General features: G+C 40.2%; 1 protein-coding gene across 2 annotated transcripts in view; it reads right to left on the reverse strand.

The window, feature by feature from the left end:
• Positions 1-21,495, reverse strand: part of uvrag (UV radiation resistance associated gene) — a 444,611-nt gene that overhangs the window by 413,443 nt on the left and 9,673 nt on the right. The window contains exon 2 of one of the 2 annotated variants that reach the window (XM_073044289.1): positions 7,807-8,038. The exons of the other annotated variant lie outside the window; for it this stretch is intronic. Coding sequence (XP_072900390.1) covers positions 7,807-7,857 — 51 coding nt within the window. The 5' untranslated portion in view covers positions 7,858-8,038. The remainder of the gene's footprint in view (positions 1-7,806; positions 8,039-21,495) is intronic. 2 annotated transcript variants of the gene reach the window in all.

Raw genomic sequence — 21,495 nt, forward strand, 5'->3', positions numbered from 1 at the left:
CAAGGTGAATCACTTTATCTGAATAGACTGTTTGTGTCACTGGATTATGAGGGGCAAAAAGATAAAATCATGGCTACAAGGGAAAGTATTCTAAACACTCCTTGGTATAGAAAAGAAAGTGGAGAAGTGAGCCACAAATGACACATGTTTTGAAATTCAAAAGATTAAAGATCAGCTTTATTTGTCACACGCACATCCAAACAGTGAAATGCGTCATTACCATCATCACTTACGGAGTAGCATGCAGGTTTCACCAATGAACTTCTCAGCTTTTTACTTCATCCCTCCCCCTCCAGGTTTCACCTGTTGTGGTTCTCTCTCCCCTTACCCCACCTCAGTCTTTTGCCTGCAGTCCTTCTGAAGGGTTTCAGCCTGAAATGCCGACCGTCTGTTTTTTCCATACATGCTGCCTGACCTGCTGAGTTCCTCCAGCATCGTGTGTGTGTTGCTTGGATTTCCAGCACCTACAGATTTTCTCTTGTTTGTGAAGTGTCACTGTTTCCAGCACTAACATAGCATGACCACAAATCACTAACCCTAACCTGTACGTCTTTGGAAAGTGGAAGGAAACCTGAGCACCCAGAGGAAACTCACGCAATCACAGGGAAAATGTTGAAACTTACAGACAATGGCAGTCACAGGAAATACATACAAATGTACAGACAACGGCAGGAATCAAACCCTAATCAATGATCGCTGACACTGGAAATCAATTGCACTGACCACTACCAGCTCACCTTAACTCATAAAAGTTTTAATAAAGTCTTAAGAATTATTTTTAAAAGGAGGGGGGGTGGAAGAGATATCGTCTGTGGTGGTGACATCTCAGTGGAGGTAGATGTTGCAAATAATGATCCACTAAATGCAGAGAGTCCTGGGAAGAAATGCAGGGACAGGGGAACTCTGTTCTTGCTCTGTTCAGACAAGAGAGGGCAAGAGCAGAATGCAGGAAATAGATAGCATACAGGCATTGTTAACAATGGGAGAGGAAAACATTCCGGATGCACTGTGTGGAAAGTCTTATCAATCAGGACCAGAGAATTGAAAACTATCAAAGTGGCAGAGAAACAATAGAAGAAAGGTGGGGGGGGAGGGGGGGGAATTCAGTTTGTGTGGCAGATTCTTTCAACCTAGTCTACTGCATTCAGCATTTACAATGTTGTCTCTCCCGTATCACTCACTTTGGATAGCATCTGCACTCAGGATGCAGGTATATTTCAGGAGCTAATAATCTAAGATAGAAGAGAAACAAATTTCATTTAGTAGAAGGGGGACAACTTCACTCAACCTTACTTGCCCCATCACTGAAATGTTTCCACAACCAATGGACTCACTTTCAAAGACTCTTCATTTCATGCTTTTGATATTTATTGCTCATTTATTATTATTTCTTTTTTGTATTTGCTCAGTTTGCTATTTTCTGTACTCTGGTTGGATGTCGTAGTTGGGGGCCTTTCTTTGATTCTGCTACAATAATTCTATTGATTTACTGAATATACCCACAAGAAAATAAATCTCAGGGTTATGCAATGACATATAGGTACTTTGATAATAAAATTTACTTTGAACTTTGAATACAGAGAGTTCAACTCAGCTGGAGGTCAAATACAAAGCTGTAAGAGATCTATCCAGTCCAGGCTAAGGTAGAAATAGGAGGAATGCTTCTAATTTGTCTGGGAATGAGTTGTTGCCAGTACCAAAGACAATGGTTTTGATATGTGCAACATCTTACTAGATAAAGCCTATTCATCCAGTACAGATGGTAGACAAGCACTGTACATACTAGTACAGGAGGCTACTAAATAGGTAGTGTAATGGACCAATAAGGTTCAGGAGCATGGATTTTTAAAAGGTGATAAACTAATATTCAAGCCAAAGGGCGGCAAGTATTGTAGTAGTTAACTAATGATTTACAAAACCAGGGGTTCGATTCCCACAGCCATTTGGAGTTTGTATGTTCTCTCTGTGACCACATGGGTTTTCTCTGGGTGCTCATGTTTGTTCCCACCTTCCAAAGATGTATGGGTTAAGGTTAGTGAATTGTGGGCATCACATGTCAACGCCAGAAGCATGGTGGGTAAGACTTGCACAATACTCGCGGATTTCAAACACATTTCACTGTATGTTTCGATGCACGTGTGACAAAGCGAATCTTTAATCTTTGAAGACATCATAGCTTACTGAACAAGAAATCAATATTAAGTTAATGAGCCAAAAACTGGAGGCTTGTAACATGACACAAGTCTCTAATGATAGAACTATAGAACCTTCATGATAAAAGTAAAAGCATAGACTATTTTCTAAATGGAGAGAAAATTCAAAAAGCTGAGGTGCAAAAGGACTTGGGAGACCTCGTGCAGGATTGTATAAATGCAATGTTAGCATTTATTTTGAGAGGACTAGAATATCAAAGCACGGATGTAACATTGAGGCTTTATAAAGCTCTGGTGGGGACTCACTTGGGGTATTTTGAGCTGTTTGGGCCCCTTAACCAAGAAAGCATGTGCAGACATTGGAGAAGGTTCACGAAAACGAGGCAGGGACTGAAAGGCGTATTATACAATGACAGCTTAATGGCTCTAGGCCAGTTCTCACTGGAATTCAGAAGAATTAAGGTAACCTCACTGAAACCTATCAAATGTTGAAAGACCTCGATAGAGTGGATGTGGAGAGGATATTTCCTGTGGTGGGGGAAGTCCAAGACCAGAGGACACAGCCTTAGAATAGTAGGACCTCCATTTAGAATGGACAGGAGGAGCAATTTCTTTAGCCAGAGAGTGATTACTCTCTGGTTACCACATTGGTTACCACATGCAACTGTGGAGGCCAAGTCATTGGGTATATTTAAGGCAGAAGTTGATAGATTCCTAATTAGGGCATAAAAGCATATGGGAGATTGGGGCTGAGGGAAATGGATCAGTGTTGATGAAATAGCAGAGCAGGCTCAATGGGCCAGATAACCCAATTCTGCTCCTATCTTATGAATACTGTTGCAATGCTTGGATCACACCTCATTTCAGTCTATTAATCATGCCTACATCTGTCAAGTTTAGCAATTAATTTTTATAATCTTTATTTCATCCTATTAAAATCAAGGGTAACCATGAGCTAAAAACAAAATCACTGACAATACAGTGATCAACTAGGTCATTGTAAAACAGCGCTGGTGAACTTCAAACATTATTTCCTCTGCCATTTTCACTTTACTGCAAGTTGTTTGGAAACATAAGGAAATGGCCAAAAATAGAACAGAACAGAATTTCATTGCTCAAGACAATGAGATTGCACTGCTTCTCCAGTCCATGCAAAACAATTATTTACAATGCATGGGGTAATGCTTAATTTTTTAAAATCTCATATATACATGCAACAAGTGACTTTTAAAAGTCCATAAAATTCAAAGGCCACTGGCAAGCTGCGTTGTAGCATTATTCACCTGGAGTAGTTCATAAAAATAAAGCTAGTCTGCAGATGTTGGAAATCTTGAGCAACACACAAAATGCTGGAGGGACTCAGCAAGTCAGGCAGCATCTATGGAGAGGAATAAACAGTCAACACTTCAAGCTAAGACCCTTCATCAGGACTGAAAAAGGGAGCAAAAGCTAGAAAATAAATTGTTCATATTTACTTCCTATAAAAGGAATTACTTCACTGGATACAACAGTTGAAATCAACTTCCAGACACTATAGTTTAAAATAAATGAATGCTGAAAGCCATTCAAAGGGCATGAATTACTTGGGGCAATAATAATAACTGGATGGAAACATTGTGCAGTGTAGTATCACATGCTGAGAAAATTTACTGTGAATGGGTCTTAAGTATGAGCCACAATGCTAAGTAGACAAAAGTTCTGAGAAGATTGCAATTGCAACTATTATTCCTCCTACCCTGAAAAATATGTTGACACTCCTACCAAAGTCCACTTTTTCCAACAAAATAAGTGCCCTAAATTGCTGACCATTCAGAGGCTTTTGAACTGCCTACACCAAATTACAACAGCTGCTAAATAAATTTCTGCATTTCAACACCTTTTACAATTGGCAATTCACTCCGTAAAATCTGGAGGAAATGTTAACTTCCACCTTTCAAGGACAGAAGGACAGATTTAGTGAAAATTATTTTAAATTTTTCCAGCTGGCTACACTTGAGGTAATGTTAAGAAAAGCCAGTCACTGTGATATGCATGTAAAACGTGGGCTAGACTTAATCAACGGTAATCAGTGTCGTTAACATCTAAAACTTCAATGATATATTGAATTTCAATCACAAGTTAATTCTTTGATAGTCCTATAGCACAAGAACAGGCTCACTGGCTCTATAGAGAAAGGTGCCAGAAAAAAGTTAGTAGCATCATGAAGGATCCCACCCACACTGCTCATGGACTGTTTGCCCCACTTCCATTAAGAAGACTATGTAGTACCCATGCCAAAACCACCTGATTCAAAAACAGTTACTTTCTCCAAGCAGCAAGGCTGATCAACATCTCCTCCCACTAACCCACCCCCCCAGTACCACTTTTTCATGTCCTTTCAGAGTCATCTTGTGTATAGACACTCCTATGCCGAGCATCACTTTATAGACGTACAAGTTATCTTATGCATTTATATTTGTCGTGTTTTTTTCTAAGTCATTACATTCTTATCTTATTGTGTTTTTTTTGCACTGCATCTGATGGGGAGTAACAATTATTTTGTTCTCTTTTACATTTGCGTACTGGAAGTAACATCAAACAATCTTGAACGTCCCTCCCCACAGAACTCCCACCCGGCACTTATCTCTGCAAGTGCAAATGCTACACCTGTCCCCACACCTCCCCCCTTACCACCATTCCGGGCCCCAAGAAAGCCCTTCCAGGTGAGGCAACACTTCACCTGCGAGTCTGCTGAAGTCATCTATTGCATCTGGTGCTCCCGGTGCGGCCTCCTCTACATCGGCGAGACCCGACGCAGATTAGGAGACCGCTTCGTCGAGCACCTACGCTCCGTCCGTCACAATAGACAGGACCTCCCAGTTGCCACCCACTTCAACTCTGCCTCTCATTCCCATCTAGATATGTCCATACATGGCCTCCTCTACTGCCATGATGAGGCCAAACTCAGGTTGGAGGAGCAACACCTCATCTACCATCTGGGTAGCCTCCAGCCTGGTGGTATGAACACTGAATTCTCCAATTTCCGGTAATTCCCTCCCCCTCCCCCTATCCCAGGTCCCTCTCTGCCTCTCTCCCCTTTCAACTTTCAGCTTCTTTATCTCTACAGTTCTTTCATGCTTATCCCCTCCCCTTTCCCCCTTTATCTTCCCTCTGATTGGTTTTCCACCTGGCGCCTCTAGGCCCTACCCCCTCCCCTATTTCTATTACTGGGCTTCAGCCCTCTCTTCCCCCCCCCCCCCCCCATTCCTGATTAAGGGTCTCGGCCCGAAACATTGGCTACTCTTTTCTCACGGATGCTGCCTGACCTGCTGATTCTTCCAGTATTGTGTACGTAATCTTGAACTATTCCATTGCAACCAAGATGCCCATTAGTCCTATTTGACAGCATTTGGCCCATAGCATTTTAAACCATTCCACAAAATATAGCAGAATAAAGCCATTCAGCATCTGCTCCACCAATCATGGCTGATGCTTCTTTCAACTTCATTCTCCCACCTTCACCAATCAAGAACCAATCAACTTCTGCCTTAAAAACACCCAATGGCTGGTTCTATCACCCTCCACAAAAAAAAAGGAATTCCACAGATTCACCACCATCTGACTGAAGAAACTTCTCATCTCACTTCTATGGTCTCTTTATTCCAATGCTGGTCCCATAGATCCTAGACTCTCTTACTAATGAAAAAAAACCTTTCCACATCCACTCTATCCCAGTATTGGGTAGGTTTCAATGAGATCCCCCTCCATCCTCTGAACTCCATCACGTTATAATGCATCAGCAGTACATCTTTGTTTTTATATTCTAACCCCCTCAAAGCGAATGCTAATATTGCATTTGCCTTCATTACTACTAACTCAACCTGCAAGTTACTTAAGGGTCTCCCAAGTTCCATTCCACCTTTGATTTCTGAACTTTCACCCCATTTAGAAAATAGTCACTTTATTCTTCTTATAAAAGTGCAGAACCCTATAACTTGCCTCTGCCACTTCTTCCCGTCTGTCCAATTCCTCCTGCAGACTTGCTACTTCTACTGCACTACCTGATACTCCATCTATCTTTGTAGTCTGTCAAATTGACCACAATGCCATCAGTTTCTTTATTCAGATCATTAATGTATTAAGTTGTGGTTCCAATACGGATCCATGCAGATCACCACTAGTCACAAAGACATGTTGGAAAGGATCTCTTATCACCTCTGACTTCTACCAGTTAATCAACCTACCCATGCCTTGCCTCTAACACCATGGGCAATGATCTTGTTTAGCAGCCTCACAGGTATAACACCTTGACAAAGGCCTTCTAAAAATACAAGTACCTACTGACTCTCCTTTGTCTAAGTTGCATGTAACCTTCTTAAAGGATTGAAACCAATTTGTCAGGCAAGAGCTCCTCTCAATGAAATTATGCTAACTTCACCCTATTCCATACATGTAAAAAAAAGCCCCTCCAGATCCTATTAAATCTTTCCCTACTCACATTTAACTCGTGCCCTCTAGAGATAATGAAAGTTACTAAGCACCTGAGCAGTATGGTAGTATACTAGTTAGTGCATTGCTTACAGTGACAGAGATCACCAATGGGACTGGGTAACGGATTCTTCCTTCAGGCTATGTGACTAATGAATACCCTGTCACCAGTGACACCAAGACAGTGAACTGTTTACAGTTTACTTTGCTGCACAGTACTTTGAATTATATTTTATTAATTTATATGTGCAGTGTGTGATTCATGTTTTGTGTGTGCACTGTGGTCCAGAAGAACTTTGTTTGTTATGGTTGTATACATGTACAGTCAGATGACAATAAATAAGAACTTGAGTTCAATTTGCGCTGCTGTCTAGAAGGTGTTTGCATGTTCTGACTGTGGGTTTCTTTTAAGAGCATCGGCTTCCTCCCACATTCGAAAGACATACTTAGGTCACGTCGTGGGCATAGCGTGATGATGCCAGAAGTGTGGCAATACTTGCAGGCTATCCCCAGCACAATCACTGATCTGATACAAATGAAGTATTTCACTGTATTTTTCAACATACATGATTAGCTGAAGGTAATCTTTAAATTTTAAGTGACTGAATAGGATTGTCGTGTACAATGGAATTCAATCCTTATAAGATATCATCAGCAGACATCAATACTTGCAGTTTAAAAACACACACACATACACCCACACACCCACCCACCCCAGAGAGACACTTGTTTTGCATGTCGCCCATTTAGATCATTCCATAGGTCAAGGCAGGCAAAAAAAGGTACAAGCACCACAACAGTAGATTCAAAGATTAGGCAAGGTTAAGTTTAAAGAGCTTCAAAATAGGAGGAGAAAACTGTATAATTCAGTGCTTACGCAGTTCAAGGTATGCAGAGTTGGGGAAGAGATCAAACTCTGGGAAGTACAAGTCATCAAAAATAAAAGTAAGACATTAGAACAAAGGTTCCCAACCTTTTTCATGCCATCTATCTATCTATATTCTACTAAAACTCTCATGCTCTGTCTGCTTGTGACCTCCAAATAGTGCAAACGTTGCATTACAGCGGCACTTTTTTTTGGCTAAATCGACTTAAAATGCGCTAACTTACAGAATTCAGCCAAAGTTCAGGGTTATACATTCATATAAAATTGCTCATTCGCAAAAATCAACAGGTTGCCTTTCACCTGAGAGCCGATCTGCCATCGTGGAAATGGGTACATGACACCACGACACATGCACACGGCCAGCCTCAGCAGCGACACCAACCGGAGCAAACGGGCAGGGCAGCTCTATTTCAATCGGTCACATATTACCATCAGAATGTGCAGGATTGGGACAGATGTAACTGCCACCCATCAATAAGAGATCATTAAATCTTATTGTAATGACGTACTTCTCTTTCAATTTTCTTAGTTTCTGCATAAAGGAATACAGAGTACAAGAAGATATACAAGTCAAAAAAAGTACCAAATACATTGTATTAAAAATACAGTTACAATCACAAAACCCTGAATTCATAAAAATTAAATTAAATCATAATATTGAAATATAAAAAATTTGGTATACAAAAAAAATATCTAAACCCACTACCAAAGTCAGAGCTGTTAAGAAAAGCAAGAAAAAAAGGAGGGGGGAGGGAGAAATCCTTATCATATAATAAAATATAATTAGCCACCATCTGTACTTTTACAACAAATCAAAGGTTTTAAAAATAACTCAAAAATGGTCCCCACAATGTATTGACTAGATTCAAAAACTGAACATCAGATCTTCTCTAAATTTAAGCATGACATAACATCCTGTGACCCGTAATGATGTACTTCGAGACACCCATAAAACCCTTTGCTGCAGTCAAAGGACAGCGCAGACTATACCATGTCCATTTAGGACAGCGCCAACCACATCAAGAATAATCAGCTTCCTTTGGTGTTACTGCTTCATGTCTTCCATCCAGCATTAGGGTAAAAAAAATATGGTCAGCCTAATTATGCCACGTGGAAAGAGAAGGGGGACATTATCGTCAAGAGATGACGCCAAACGTCGTCGGGAAGTGGCAAGGAGAAGAGAACAAGAATCGGATGAGGCCAGGGCCGCACAACTCCAGGATCAAAGAGTCAGCACAAAAAAGATGAGAGAAGAGGAGACAGAGGAGAGGCATGCATGTCTCCAAAATGACAATGAGAGGCACAAGAGGAGGAGAGAGGAAGAGACAAAGGAGCTGAGAAAGGCACGTCTCCAAGATCAGAGACAAACAACAAACAGCAGAAGAGATGAAGAGATAGTACATGAAAGGACTGCACGTCTCCAGAATGACAACGAGAGGCACAAGGGTGGCAGATCAACCAGAAATGTTGCCATCAGAAGTGTTCTTTGTTAAACGAGGAGGAGCTATATTTGCCTTGCTACGCGTCTTTCTTCTTTATCAAACTGGTTTTTATTCTTCAATTTCCAAAGCAAAGCAATAAGCATTAAGATTTAATTTTCATTCTAGTCACATCAGACTGCACTACCTTTCTCTCAAAGGGTCCCCAACGGGACACCCTGTTGTCTAGTGGACCAATATTATTAACACAGGGTCCATGGACCTTTAGTTTGGAATAGCTGCACTAGAGAATTTTAAGCAACACACAGAGAATGCTTAAGGAATTCAGCATATCAGACTCCCCCACCTTCGAATTTTGGTTTCCTCCCCTTCCTTTCTAGTCCTGATGAAGGAGCAGGTCAAATGACAGACTTTTCATTACCATTCATAGATGCTGCCTGACTACCCGAGTTCCTCCAGCATTTTGTTTGTATTGCATTGGATTTGAAGCATCTGCTGAATCCTGTGTTTGTAAGAGGATTTTAGGGATTGATATGCCTGACATTCATACCTACCTACACTAATTCCACTGTCCTGCATTAATTCCACACTCCATTCTTTTCCTCAAATACCTGTCCAACACTGTACTGCAGCACAGTATTCTACGGTACTGCTGCCATGAAAAATGCAAATTTCATCACATGCAGTGATAATAAACTTGATTCAGATACCTCTTAAATGTTATTATTCTTGCCTCCACCATCTTCACAGGAAGCTTATTCCAGAGTTCATCTGGCATTGAAATAAATGCACTTTCAAGTTTATTGCCATTCAACCGCTCACATGTATATAGCTAAACAACACAGATACATGGCTGAACGACAATAGAAAATGTATTTATTTCAAGGCCAGTCTTAAATCAGTCTTTTCCATTTTTTTGCTAAACTCTAATAAACTTGAGTTAAGTATTTGCTTCTCCTTTCTCAGTTCCTTCATTCCTACTCAAGAATCTGTTCATCTGTTGCTGATGAACTTCAAGTAACACTAGACAGCAAGATTTTGCTTCCTGAACACTTCTGGGTGTATCTTATGGATTTTGGGCTGCTGATAATGAAAATCACCAAAAGAATTCCCAATCATGCGTATTTTTTTAATAATCTATATTTGCTATTTCAAAATTCAAGTCAGAATAATTGATGCCAAGATTAAGGAAGATGAGAAATGCTGGAAATCCAAGGAGCACACACAAAATGCTGGAGGAACTAAGGCAGCATGGACAAGAGTAAACAGTCAATATTTCGGGTCAAGACCCATCATCAAGACTTCAGTCCAAAACTTCAACTGTTTACACTTTTCCATAGATGTAGCCCAGCCTGCTGAGTTCCTCCAACATTTTGTGTGTTGCCAAAATTAAGGAAGGCATTTTTGTTGGTCTACAAATCAAACAATGCTGTCAATGACTGCCAATTCTAAGAACATCTACTGGGACCAAAGAAAATCGCATGGAAAGCACTCAAGGATGTTGTCAAAAATTTTCTTGGCAACTACAGAGCACCAAACTATGTGCCACTGGTTAACAACATGCCACTAAAGATTCATTTTCTGCCTTCCCATTTTGACTTCTTCCCTGCAAATCTTGGCACTGTCATTGAGGACCATGGTGAAAGGTTTCACCAGGACATCACAATCATGAAGAAACAGTATCAGGGCAACTGGAATCTATCAAAGCTGGCTGATTATTGTCGGGACACTTAAATAAGAAGCCTCAAACACCAAGTACAAATGAAAATCATGAACAAAAAGTTTTTAACTTAGTTGAACTATTGCAAAGCATCAGCACCGTTATGAAATTAAATGCATTATATTCCATAAAAGTTAATTTGTTTCTCCAAATTCCTAGATGACAAGTAGTCTGAAATTAAATTTGTGTTCAACTTCAGTCATAAACAAAATTCTGAGGAAGCAAAATCAGGATTAATATCACCAGCATATGCTGTGAAATTTGACAACTTTGCTGCAACAGTAAGACATAATAATAGAGGAAAAACATAAAATAGTTCAATTAAAAAAGGAGTGCAAAAATAGAAGTAAAAACAAAAATAGTGAAGTAGTACTTGTGTCAATGTCCATTCAGAAATCGGGTGGCAGGAGGGAAAGAGTTGTTCATTAATCATTGAGTAGGTGCCTTCAAGTTTCCGTAGCTCCTTCCTGATGGCAACAATGAGAATAAGTTATGACCTGGTGATGTGGATCCTTAACGACAGATGCTGCCTTTGTGACACATCACTCCTTGAAGATGTCCTGGATACTTTGAAGGCTAGTGCTCATGATGAAACAACACTTACAAAACAATTTGTGGTCCAGTATAATTTTTCCTGAACTGCTGTATTTTTAAATAAGCTGCCGGAAGGTTAAGAACATTAATATTTGAGGCACTGATTCAAGCCAGGCCAACAACAAATGTATTGGTTGGCTCATGTGATACAAAGATAAAGCTTATTATTTAAATATAGAACTATACTGGCACAAGAGCCTCAGCTATCATAAATCAGATATTATGAACCAACTTTCACCCAGGCAACTTCCTGCAGCCTCGGGGAAAGCAGCCAACGGTATCAGAAACATCAATTGTTTATTCCTCTCCGTACATGCTACATGACCTACTGATTTCCTCCAGCATTGTGTGCGTCTGTGTGTTGCTCTGGATTTCCAGCATCTATAGAATCTTGTGTTTATGATCAAAAACCCTCCTGCCCTAGTCATTCCATCTCTCCCATCAGGTGGAAGATACAAAAGCTGAGAACACATTGCATCAGGCTCAAGGACAGCTTCTATTCTGCTGTTGCAAGACTCCTGAACAGAACTCGAACAATAAAGATGAATTCTTAATCTCTCGATCTACCTAGTCAAGGTCCCAGCACTGATCTCCACTGCTATGGTAACATTATATCCTGCATTCTGCTATGGCCTTGCAATTGTACTAACTCAATGTACTTAACCATGAAATGATCTGCCTGGGTGGCGAGCAAAAAAAGCTATTAACTGAATCTCAGTACATGACTAAAATAAACCATTTAGCAAGCTAAGTTTTAAACTCTAAAAAGCGACTTCCAAATTTCATCAATCCTTTTCTTTGCTCAAGTTAAAGTTTCAATTTATTGTCATTCAACCATCCACAAGTATACCGCCAAACGAAACAATGTTTCTCAGGACCAAGGTGCACAACACAGTACATCTAACTCTCAAACACAACACATTAAGATTACCATAAATAAATGCACAAATAACAAGGTGCACTTATGACAAGTTAAAAAGTAAACAGTATAATACTACTGGCACTTCATACCTGATGAGACTTGGATGGTAGCAGGGAGCTCAGTAGTCTCACGGTTTGGGGAAGAAGCTGCTTCGCATACTCAGTTTTTGTCCTAATGCTACGGTACCCCTTGCTAGATGGTAGGGGGTGAAAGAAATTGTGGGACTGATGGTAGGAATCATTGACGATACCAAGGACCCTGCTCCTGATAAATATCTCGGATGGGTGGAAGAGAGACCCCGACGATCCTCTCAGCAGTCATTGCAATCCTTTACAGGGATTTGCGGTCAGACGCCTTGCAATTCCTGTACCAGATGGTGATGCCCCCAATCATCCATGCTGATCAAAAAACAGTGATCTATGTTAATCCCATTTTCCTGCATTAGATCTACACATTTCTTTTCCTCCTTGTGTATTCATCCAAATGCTTATTAAAGACTGATGATATCTCCTCTGGTATCTTTATACTTTGAATATTCCCCCTCCAGCAGCTTGTTCCATTTACTCTTTAAATATTCTATCCCACTTTCTAGTTGTAGATGTCCCTACACTCAAAAAAAGAATAATTATCTACATTACCTGTACTCAATTTTATGAACATTTTTCAGTCTCCTACACTCCAGGCAGAACAGTGCTAGGCTATTCAGTTTTACTTGTAACTTAAGGCCTTCATCCCAGCCAAAATCCTGGTGAATCTCTTCCGTACTCGTTGGAGGACTACCACATCCTTTCTATAGTGCAGCGAATGGAACCACACAAGTGTCAAGAGTACTACAGCACAGAAACAGGACCTTCAGCTCATCCAGTCCACGCCAAACTCGTCCCATTGACTCATACCTTAACCATAGTTCTCCATTTCCCTCCCATCCACATACATACAAATTCCTTGCAAGCTGGCTAAATCAAAGCCAGGTTGCTGGCTATGCAATAGCTGTTCACTAAGTGCTAAAGGAGTACTGCAGGAAAACTGTGCTGAGGCAGGTAGGTGATGATGTTGATGAACGGCAGAGCAGGTTCAAAGGAGCTGATGCCCGTTCCCTGCTGTTTCAATTTGCATTATCAAATTAAATGGGCGGGTAGATGAAAACTTGGCAAGCTTGCCTGACAAAATCAGTTGCAGCAGCAGAAAGCTTCATCTCTGCTTTGCTCAGAATCAGGTTTATTATCACCACCTTGTGTTGTGAAATTTGTTAACTTAGCGTGCAGCAGTTCAATGCAATAGATAATATAGAAGAAAAAAATAAATTACAGTATATGTATATTGAATAGATTAAAAAACAATATATATTTTAAAAGTGAGTTCGTGTCCAAGGGTTCTATGTCCATTTAGGAATCGGATGGCAGAGGGGAAGAGGCTGTTCCTGAATCGCTGTGTATGCGCCTTCAGGCTTCTGTATCTCCTACCTGATTGTAACCGTGAGAGAAGGGCATGCCCTGGGTACTGGAGGTCCTTAATAAGGGACCTGCTTTTCTGAGACACCGCTCCTTGAAGATGCCCTGGATACTTTGTAGGCTAGTGCCCAAGATGGAGCCGACTAAATTTACAACACTCTGCAGCTTCTTTCAGTCCTGTGCAGCAGCACACCCCCCCCCCCCCCCAATACCAGACACAGTGATGCAGCCTGTCAGAACGCTCTCCAGGGTATACCTATAGAAGTTTATGAGTGCATTTATTGGCATACCAAGTCTCTTCAGATTCCTAATGAAGTATAGCCACTGTCTTGCCTTCTTTATAACTGCATTGATATGTTGAGACCAGGTTAGATCCTCAGAGATCTTGACACCTAGGAACTTGAAGCTGCTCACTCTCTCCACTTCTGATCCCTCTATGAAGATTGGTATATGTTCCTTTGTCTTACCCTTCCTGAAGTCCACAACCAGCTCTTTTGTCTTACTGACGATGTGCCAGGTTGTTGCTGCAGCACCATTCCACTAGATGGCATATCTCTTGTCACCACCTGAGATTCTACAAACAATGGTTGTATCATCAGCAAATTCATTGAAGATATTTGTGCTATGCCTAGCCACACAGTCATGGGTATATATAGAGCAGAGCAGTGGGCTAAGCACATACCCAAGGTGCACCAGTGTTGATCGTCAGCAAGGAGGATATGTTATCACCAATCCGGACAGACAGTTGTCTTCTGGTTAGGAAGTCAAGGATCCAAATGCAGAACAAGGTACAGAGGCCCAGGTTCTGCAACTTCTCAATCAGGATTGTGGAAATGATAGTATTAAATGCTGAGCTCTCACTAAATCAGTCAAGTCTAGTGACCTCTGACCTCCAACATTCTGACCTTGAACATGAAGTTTCAACGTGGAAATTTTGCTGGCGATGTCCTAGCATAAAGTGTTATTTTCCCATTGCTTCTCTGCTTGCTGACTTTGATCTCACATCCAATAGTGCTTCAGTTTTTAATGTTCTGTTGTTATATTTGCAACCCTTCCATGGCCTTGAGACACCCTATTTCTGTAACCGCAATCTGTAACATGCGTACTCCATTTCTTGGACATTCTAGATTCTCATCAGACTATGATTTTTTTGTGCTCCTTTGGCTGCCTTGGCCTGGGTCCGTTTCCAAAACCACTCTTTCCTATAATCAAGTTGCTCTTTCAAATGCACCTCTGAACAGAATTATTAGCAGCTGCCTAAATGGTACCAAATCTGGTTTGATAATCAGAGTACCACATCACAGAAACAGGCCCTTTGGCCTATCTAGTTTATGCTTGCCTGGTCTTCTGCCTAGTTCCACTATTTGCACCTCGATCATAGCCCTCCAGACCCCTCTCAATCTATATGCCTACTCAAATTTCTCTTCAATATTGAGAATAAACCCATATCCACCACTTCCACTGGCAACTCATTCCACATTCTCGTGACTGTTTGAATGAAGTTCCCCTTCAGGTTCCCCTTAAATAATCACCTTTCACTCTTAATCATGACTGACCTCATCTCACTCAACCTCAGTGCAGAACACTTGCCTGTACTTGCCCAATTACCCTCATAATTTTATATATCTCCATTAAATCTCCCTCCCCTCAAGCTCTTTACATTACAGAGAATAAAGTCTTAATCTATTCAGTTTTTCCTTGTAACTCAGGTCAAGACCCAGCAACACCTTTGAAAGAGTGCAGAGAAAACTTACAATCTAATTATCTTTCCTGTAGGTAGGTGACCAGAACTGCATGCAACACTCCAAATTAGGCCTCACTGCCTTTACAAATTTCAACATAACATCCCAACACCAGTATTCAATACTTTGATTATGGAGGCCAATGTGCCAAAAGCACTCCATGATCCAATGTACTTGTGACACCACTTTGTAGGAATAATTGATCTTTAGTCCCAGACTCCTCTGTTCGAACACACTCCTCAGAGGCTTACCATTCACTGTGCTAGTTCTATCCTGGTTTGTCCTCCCAAAGTGCAATACCGGCCAAATCGAAGTCTTGAACAGCCGCAACACATCATCCCAACTCTTATTCTCAATACCCATGAAGATTTTGATTTACTATTACCAAGATACACTAAGTAGCCACTTTATTAGGTACACCTGTATGTTAATACAAACATCTAATCAGGCAATCATGCATCAGCAACTCAATGCGTAAAAGCATGTAGTCATGGTCAAGAGGTTCAGTTATTGTTCAGATCAAACATCAAAATGGGGAAACGTGATCAAGTAGCTTTGACCGTGGAATGATTGTTGGTGCCAGACAGGGTGGTTTAAGTATCTCAGAAACTGCTGATCTCCTGGGATTTTCACATACAACTGCCTCTAGAATTTACAGAGAATGGTGCAAGAAACAAAAAAAATGCTAAGCAGCAGTTCTGTAGGCAAAAACACCTCGGCAAAGACAGAAGTCAGAGGAGAAAGGCCAGACTGGTTCAAGCTAACAGGATTACCATGTGTTACAACAGAAATGTACAGGAGAGCATTTCTGAATGCACAACATATCGAACCTTGATGTGGATGGGCTGCAGCAGTAGAAGACCTAAACATATACTCAGTGGCCACCTTATTAGATACAGGTGGTGTCTAATAAAGTAGCCACTAAGTGTATAGTGAAATTTTTGTCTTGCATAGTACTGATAAAAATCAAATCATTAATTACAATGCAATCTACCTCATTATGATCTTGCACTTCATAATTTACCTGCACTGCACCTTTTTGGCAGTTTTACACTTAATACTGCATAGAACAAGGAAAAATAACTAGAATAAAATGCAACTGGTACTGAGAAACTGCAGTGCAGGTAAGCAATAAAGTACAATTGACTTACCACAGAAAACAATCTGTCTGGAATGTCTAGCAGGTTTAATGGCAACTGCTCAGCACAGGTCTGCAAGGAACGGCAGTGAGTTGTCATCACATCATGGAAACTAACCTCTCAATCGACTATGTGTCTTGCTACCTCAGTAAAGCAGCCAGTATAGACCCACCTACCCTGGACATTGTTCTCCCCTCTACCACCAGGCAGAAGATACAGAAACCTGAAAGCATCTGTCACCAAGCTCAAGGACAGTTTCTACCCCACTGGTACAGACTCTTGAACGGATCACTTGTACAGTAAGATGGACTCTTGGCCTCTCAATCTACCCCATTATGATCTTGCACTTTATAGTTTAGCTGCACTGCACCTTTTTGGTAGTTTTACACTTTATACCACATTGGTACGGATTTACCTTATTCTACCTCAATGCACTGTGTAAAGATCTGATCTGTATGAAAAGTATACAACACAAGTTCCTTGAGCCTGGCAGTACATGCTTTCAGCACTTCTGTATCTTTAGCCCAACAGGGGGAGGGGAGAACAGAAAATGTCTGGGAAGGGTGGTAAGCATATCAAATGCCTTTTACCACTAGCCTATCCATTTCTATAGTCAAGTTCAAAAAGCTATGAACTTGCAGCCTAACACCCTCTGGACATCAACACTTCTAAGAACGTCACCGTTTACTGTCCAGCAATGTCCTATTACCAGCTGCATACACCAACCATTGTGCCATTGTTCTGAGGCAATGGCCTGAAAACTGTTAAATGTTAAGAAAATTCCAGCTGTGCAACAACAAAGGCTTTGTGAGCAGGAGCATTAAATATTTGTACAATTTCCCTGGCATTGCACAAATACATTTGCAATGTCACACAGAATAGGGTGCTGTAGTGGCTAGCACAACGCTTTACAGTAGCAGCGACCCAGGTTCAATTCCCACTGCTGTCTGTAAGGAGTCTGTATGTTCTCCTCTGGGTGCTCTAGTTTCCTCCCATAGTCCAAAGACACATCAATTAGGTTAACTGGTCATTGTAAGTTGTCCTGTGATTAGGCTACGGAAAAATCAAGTATTGCTGGGTGGCTCAGTTCAAAGGGCCAGTAGGGCCTATACTCTTGTTTCTCAATAAATAAATAGATTTCAGTTGCACACCCGCTCAGCTAAGAAGGAACAGAGCTGTCCAGTACTAGCCTACCCAAAATTCATTACCACACATTAAGTTCAATCTGGCACCATTCCACCCAATTTTCTAACTTATCTTTTAGCCTCTGTCCTTCAGCAATCATTCTTACTTGTTTCAACTCTAATCTTCACTTCATTAGCAAATTTAATAAACATTGTCAACTAACATTAGTGTTTGGTTGGTATCAATGCTTGTTTTTTGAATTAAAAATAACATTAGTCAATTAAATTGGACAATTATTCATTGCTAAACTCAAAGTCAATATTGGACAGTAGCTCAACGTTAATACAGGAAAGCAGGAATACAGTTAATTGGATTGACCGAAGGAATAACACTGACTTAATTGGGGACATGTGACAAAAAAATTTAAATGCCTATTGTGGAGTTCAAAACTTTCTTTACTCACTGATCAACACACAAAATGTTGGAGGAACTCAGGAGGTCAGGCAGCATCTATGGAAATTAATAAACTGTTGATGTTTCAGACCAACACCCTTCTTTAGGACTGGAAAGGAAGGGGGAAGATGCCATAATAAAAAGAAGGGAGAGAGGAAGGAGGATAGCTAGGTGATAGGTAAAGCCAGGTGGGTAGGGAAAAAAGTGAAGGGCTGGAGAAGAAGGAAGCAGATGGGGGAGGAGAGTGGACCATAGGAGAAAGGGAAGGAGGTTCACCGGGGAGGAGGTGTGCAGGTGAGAAGAGGCAAGAGGACAGAATGAGGAAATTTATTTTCTTCTTCCAGTTAAATCGATGTTCATGCCATCATGTTGGAGGCTACCCAGATGAATACAAGGTGTTGCTCCTCAACCCTGTGTGTGGCCTCATCTTGACACAAGAGGTGGCCATGGACTAACATGTCAGAATGGGAATTAAAATGTTTGGCCACCAGGAAGTCCCACTTTTGGAAAAGGAGCAGAGGTGTTTGACAAAGCTATCCTCCAATTTACAATGGGTCTCACCAATGCAGAGGTGGCCGCATCAGCAATACCGGACACAATAGATGACCCCAGCAGATTTACAGGTGAAGCACTGCCTCACCTCGAAGGACTGTCTGGGGCCCTGAATGGAGGCGAGGGAGGAGGTAAATGAGCATCACTCACTAATACGACTTCTCCCAAGTTTTTTTTTAAATACAAGGGTATTTATGAGTTTGGGGTAACAAATTTAAGCAAATTTCAAAAATATTTGACCAAGATTCCATTCTGAAATTTTTGAAAGCAAAACTGAGAGCAAAAATAAGGATTAGAAGGGAAAGCGTAACAACCAAATGAAAATAAAACCACATCTAAATTAATTTAACAAAGTATGGTTAATAGGTAATAGAACTACAATTAAACAAAATACATCAAAACTCAATTTTTAGAACAGAAAAGATTTGATGAAAAGCTGTCATTTGAGGCAGAAATTACACTGGACAACAAAGATTTTGCTTCCTGAATACCTTATGTATTTTGGACTACTAATCATGAAAATCACTATGAAATTTCCCTATCAAGCATCATTCTTTTAATAAATGTTTATTAATTCAATTCATAATTCAAGACAATTAAAATGTTGCCTACAATGTAAGCTGGAAAGTTTCCTATCTTGCCCAGGCATGCTTGGGTATGCTTAGGCGGCGCTGCTGTGCATGGCAGGACAGGTTTTAGCAATAATTACTGGGCTCAGGACTATAAGGATGGAATTTGCTATCACCAGGCACAAAAATTTCCATGAAGGATTTTGATATTTGAGTCAGATGCTTCCCAGAATAACTGATGCCAAGATTAAAGAAAGCATTTTTGTTGGTCCACAAATCAAACCGGTCATCAATGACAGGCAATTTGAAGAATTTCTAGTGGGACTGAAGAAAATCACATGGAAGGCATTCAAGGAAGTTGTTGAAATTTTTCTTAGCATTTACAGAGCACCAAACTATATGCAGCTGGTTGAAAGCATGCTTCAAGCATATAAAACCATGAAATGCAACATGTCACTAAGTTCATTTTCTGCATTCCCATTTAGACTTCTTCCCTGCAAACCTTGGTGCTGCTAGTGACGAGCACGGTGAAAGGTTTCACCAGGACATTGCGGTCATGGAGAAAAGATACCAGGGCAACTGGAATCCATCAATGCTGGAAAATTATTGTTGGACACTTACACGAGAAGCCTCGGACAGTGAGTACAAATGAAAATCATTACCAAAATATTTTTAACTTAGTTGAACTATTGCAAAGCACCAGCACCATTATGCAATTAAACACATTATATTCAACAAGTTAATTTGTTGCTTCTCCAAATTCCTACGTGATACAAGTAGTCTGAAATTATATTTGTATTCATCTTCAAGCAGTCTATCATAAACAAAAAAAATTCTGAGGAAGCAACACTTTTGAAAAAATTTGTTGTCCAGTGTTATTTTACATTTACAAGTTACAGAATAAATGAAAGTTAAAACAAAATTGTAAAGCTGAAGAATGATTATTAAGATCAAGTGGAGGAAATAGGGATATTAGAACAATAGCAAAGGAAGAGAGTTTGAAATAAGGTCATTTCCTTTAAAACTCTAAAAATGCATATTTACTTTGTGATTATTCAGCAAGAATTGTCTTTGACCTAATCAATGCTCAAGCTGTCACAGAACAAATTACTGTCTATTGTTCTGCTGATGAATATATCCATTGTTTTAACTTGCCTGATTTTATGACCGCAGAGCACACATTATAACTCTGCACCAAACAATTCTCCTTAAATGCTTTTATTCCCCCTATGGAAAATTAACTGACCTGTATTCACTTTAAGCAAAACTTGGGCTCAAAGAAAAAGTGAGTGTAAATTTTGCTTTCAAAAGTGATTTTAAAAGCAGAATGATTTCTACCTCAAATGTTTTCATCAAAATAACCTTCCAGTACACAAGTGTAAAGGCGAACAAAACAATTGTTACTCTGGATCCAATGCCACACAAAATAAAGAACATAATGATAAAAAAATAACATACACATAGATTGATTGCATGTCCAGGAGAATATACCACAAATTAGCAGAATCAAGCCATTCGGCCCATCAAGTCTGTTCCATTGTCTGCTCACAAAGTGATGCTAGATGCACAAGCATATCTGTACACAAGGTGATTGACTGGAAATAATAAAGTAATGGGTGGGGGAGGGGTGATTTCTGCCTTACACCAGTACAGTCCCTCACCACAAAAAGGCACAAGTCATAGTTTCAATACAGCTTGGAAACAGGTATTTTGAAACTAGGAGACCACAGTGCAATCTAGATTATTCAAGATGCCAATTTAATGACCCCACTGTTCAACAGAAAGTTTGAGAATTATACAACAATCTTGTCTTCATAGGGGAAACTGAACAGCGCAGCTGAACTGACTCACAGGCTGTTTAAAGTACTGAACCAACTGAAGTCTCTGGAAACCCCCTCAGCCTTTCCACTTTTCCAAGAAAGTAGAAATTAGGACATTTACTGTCTGCCCTATTGCAGAGGCAGTTAAGAATCAATGTGGCTACTGATAGTTATCAAAATCTAGAGGCTTTGTTGGCAATGGGTACCTGATAATAAATGTGTGCAGAAAATCTTGCTACTTATAACTCCATCCACATTTCTGTGGACCTTTTTATTATGCAGAGAAAATTGATATCTTCTTTGTGAACATTTTATAAAGGATTTTATAAACATATCCCAATAGTTAAGTAACTACTTAAAGCTTCAACTATGGCAATCTCCCAAGTTCCCCTAGAATTCCCACTTTAAAAGCAACATTCACTTGAAATTTCAGTATTTCAGAATGCTTGCTTCCTTCAAAGAA

This window comes from Hemitrygon akajei, chromosome 4, assembly GCF_048418815.1.
Source record: "Hemitrygon akajei chromosome 4, sHemAka1.3, whole genome shotgun sequence".
NCBI classification, from domain to species: Eukaryota; Metazoa; Chordata; class Chondrichthyes; order Myliobatiformes; family Dasyatidae; genus Hemitrygon; species Hemitrygon akajei.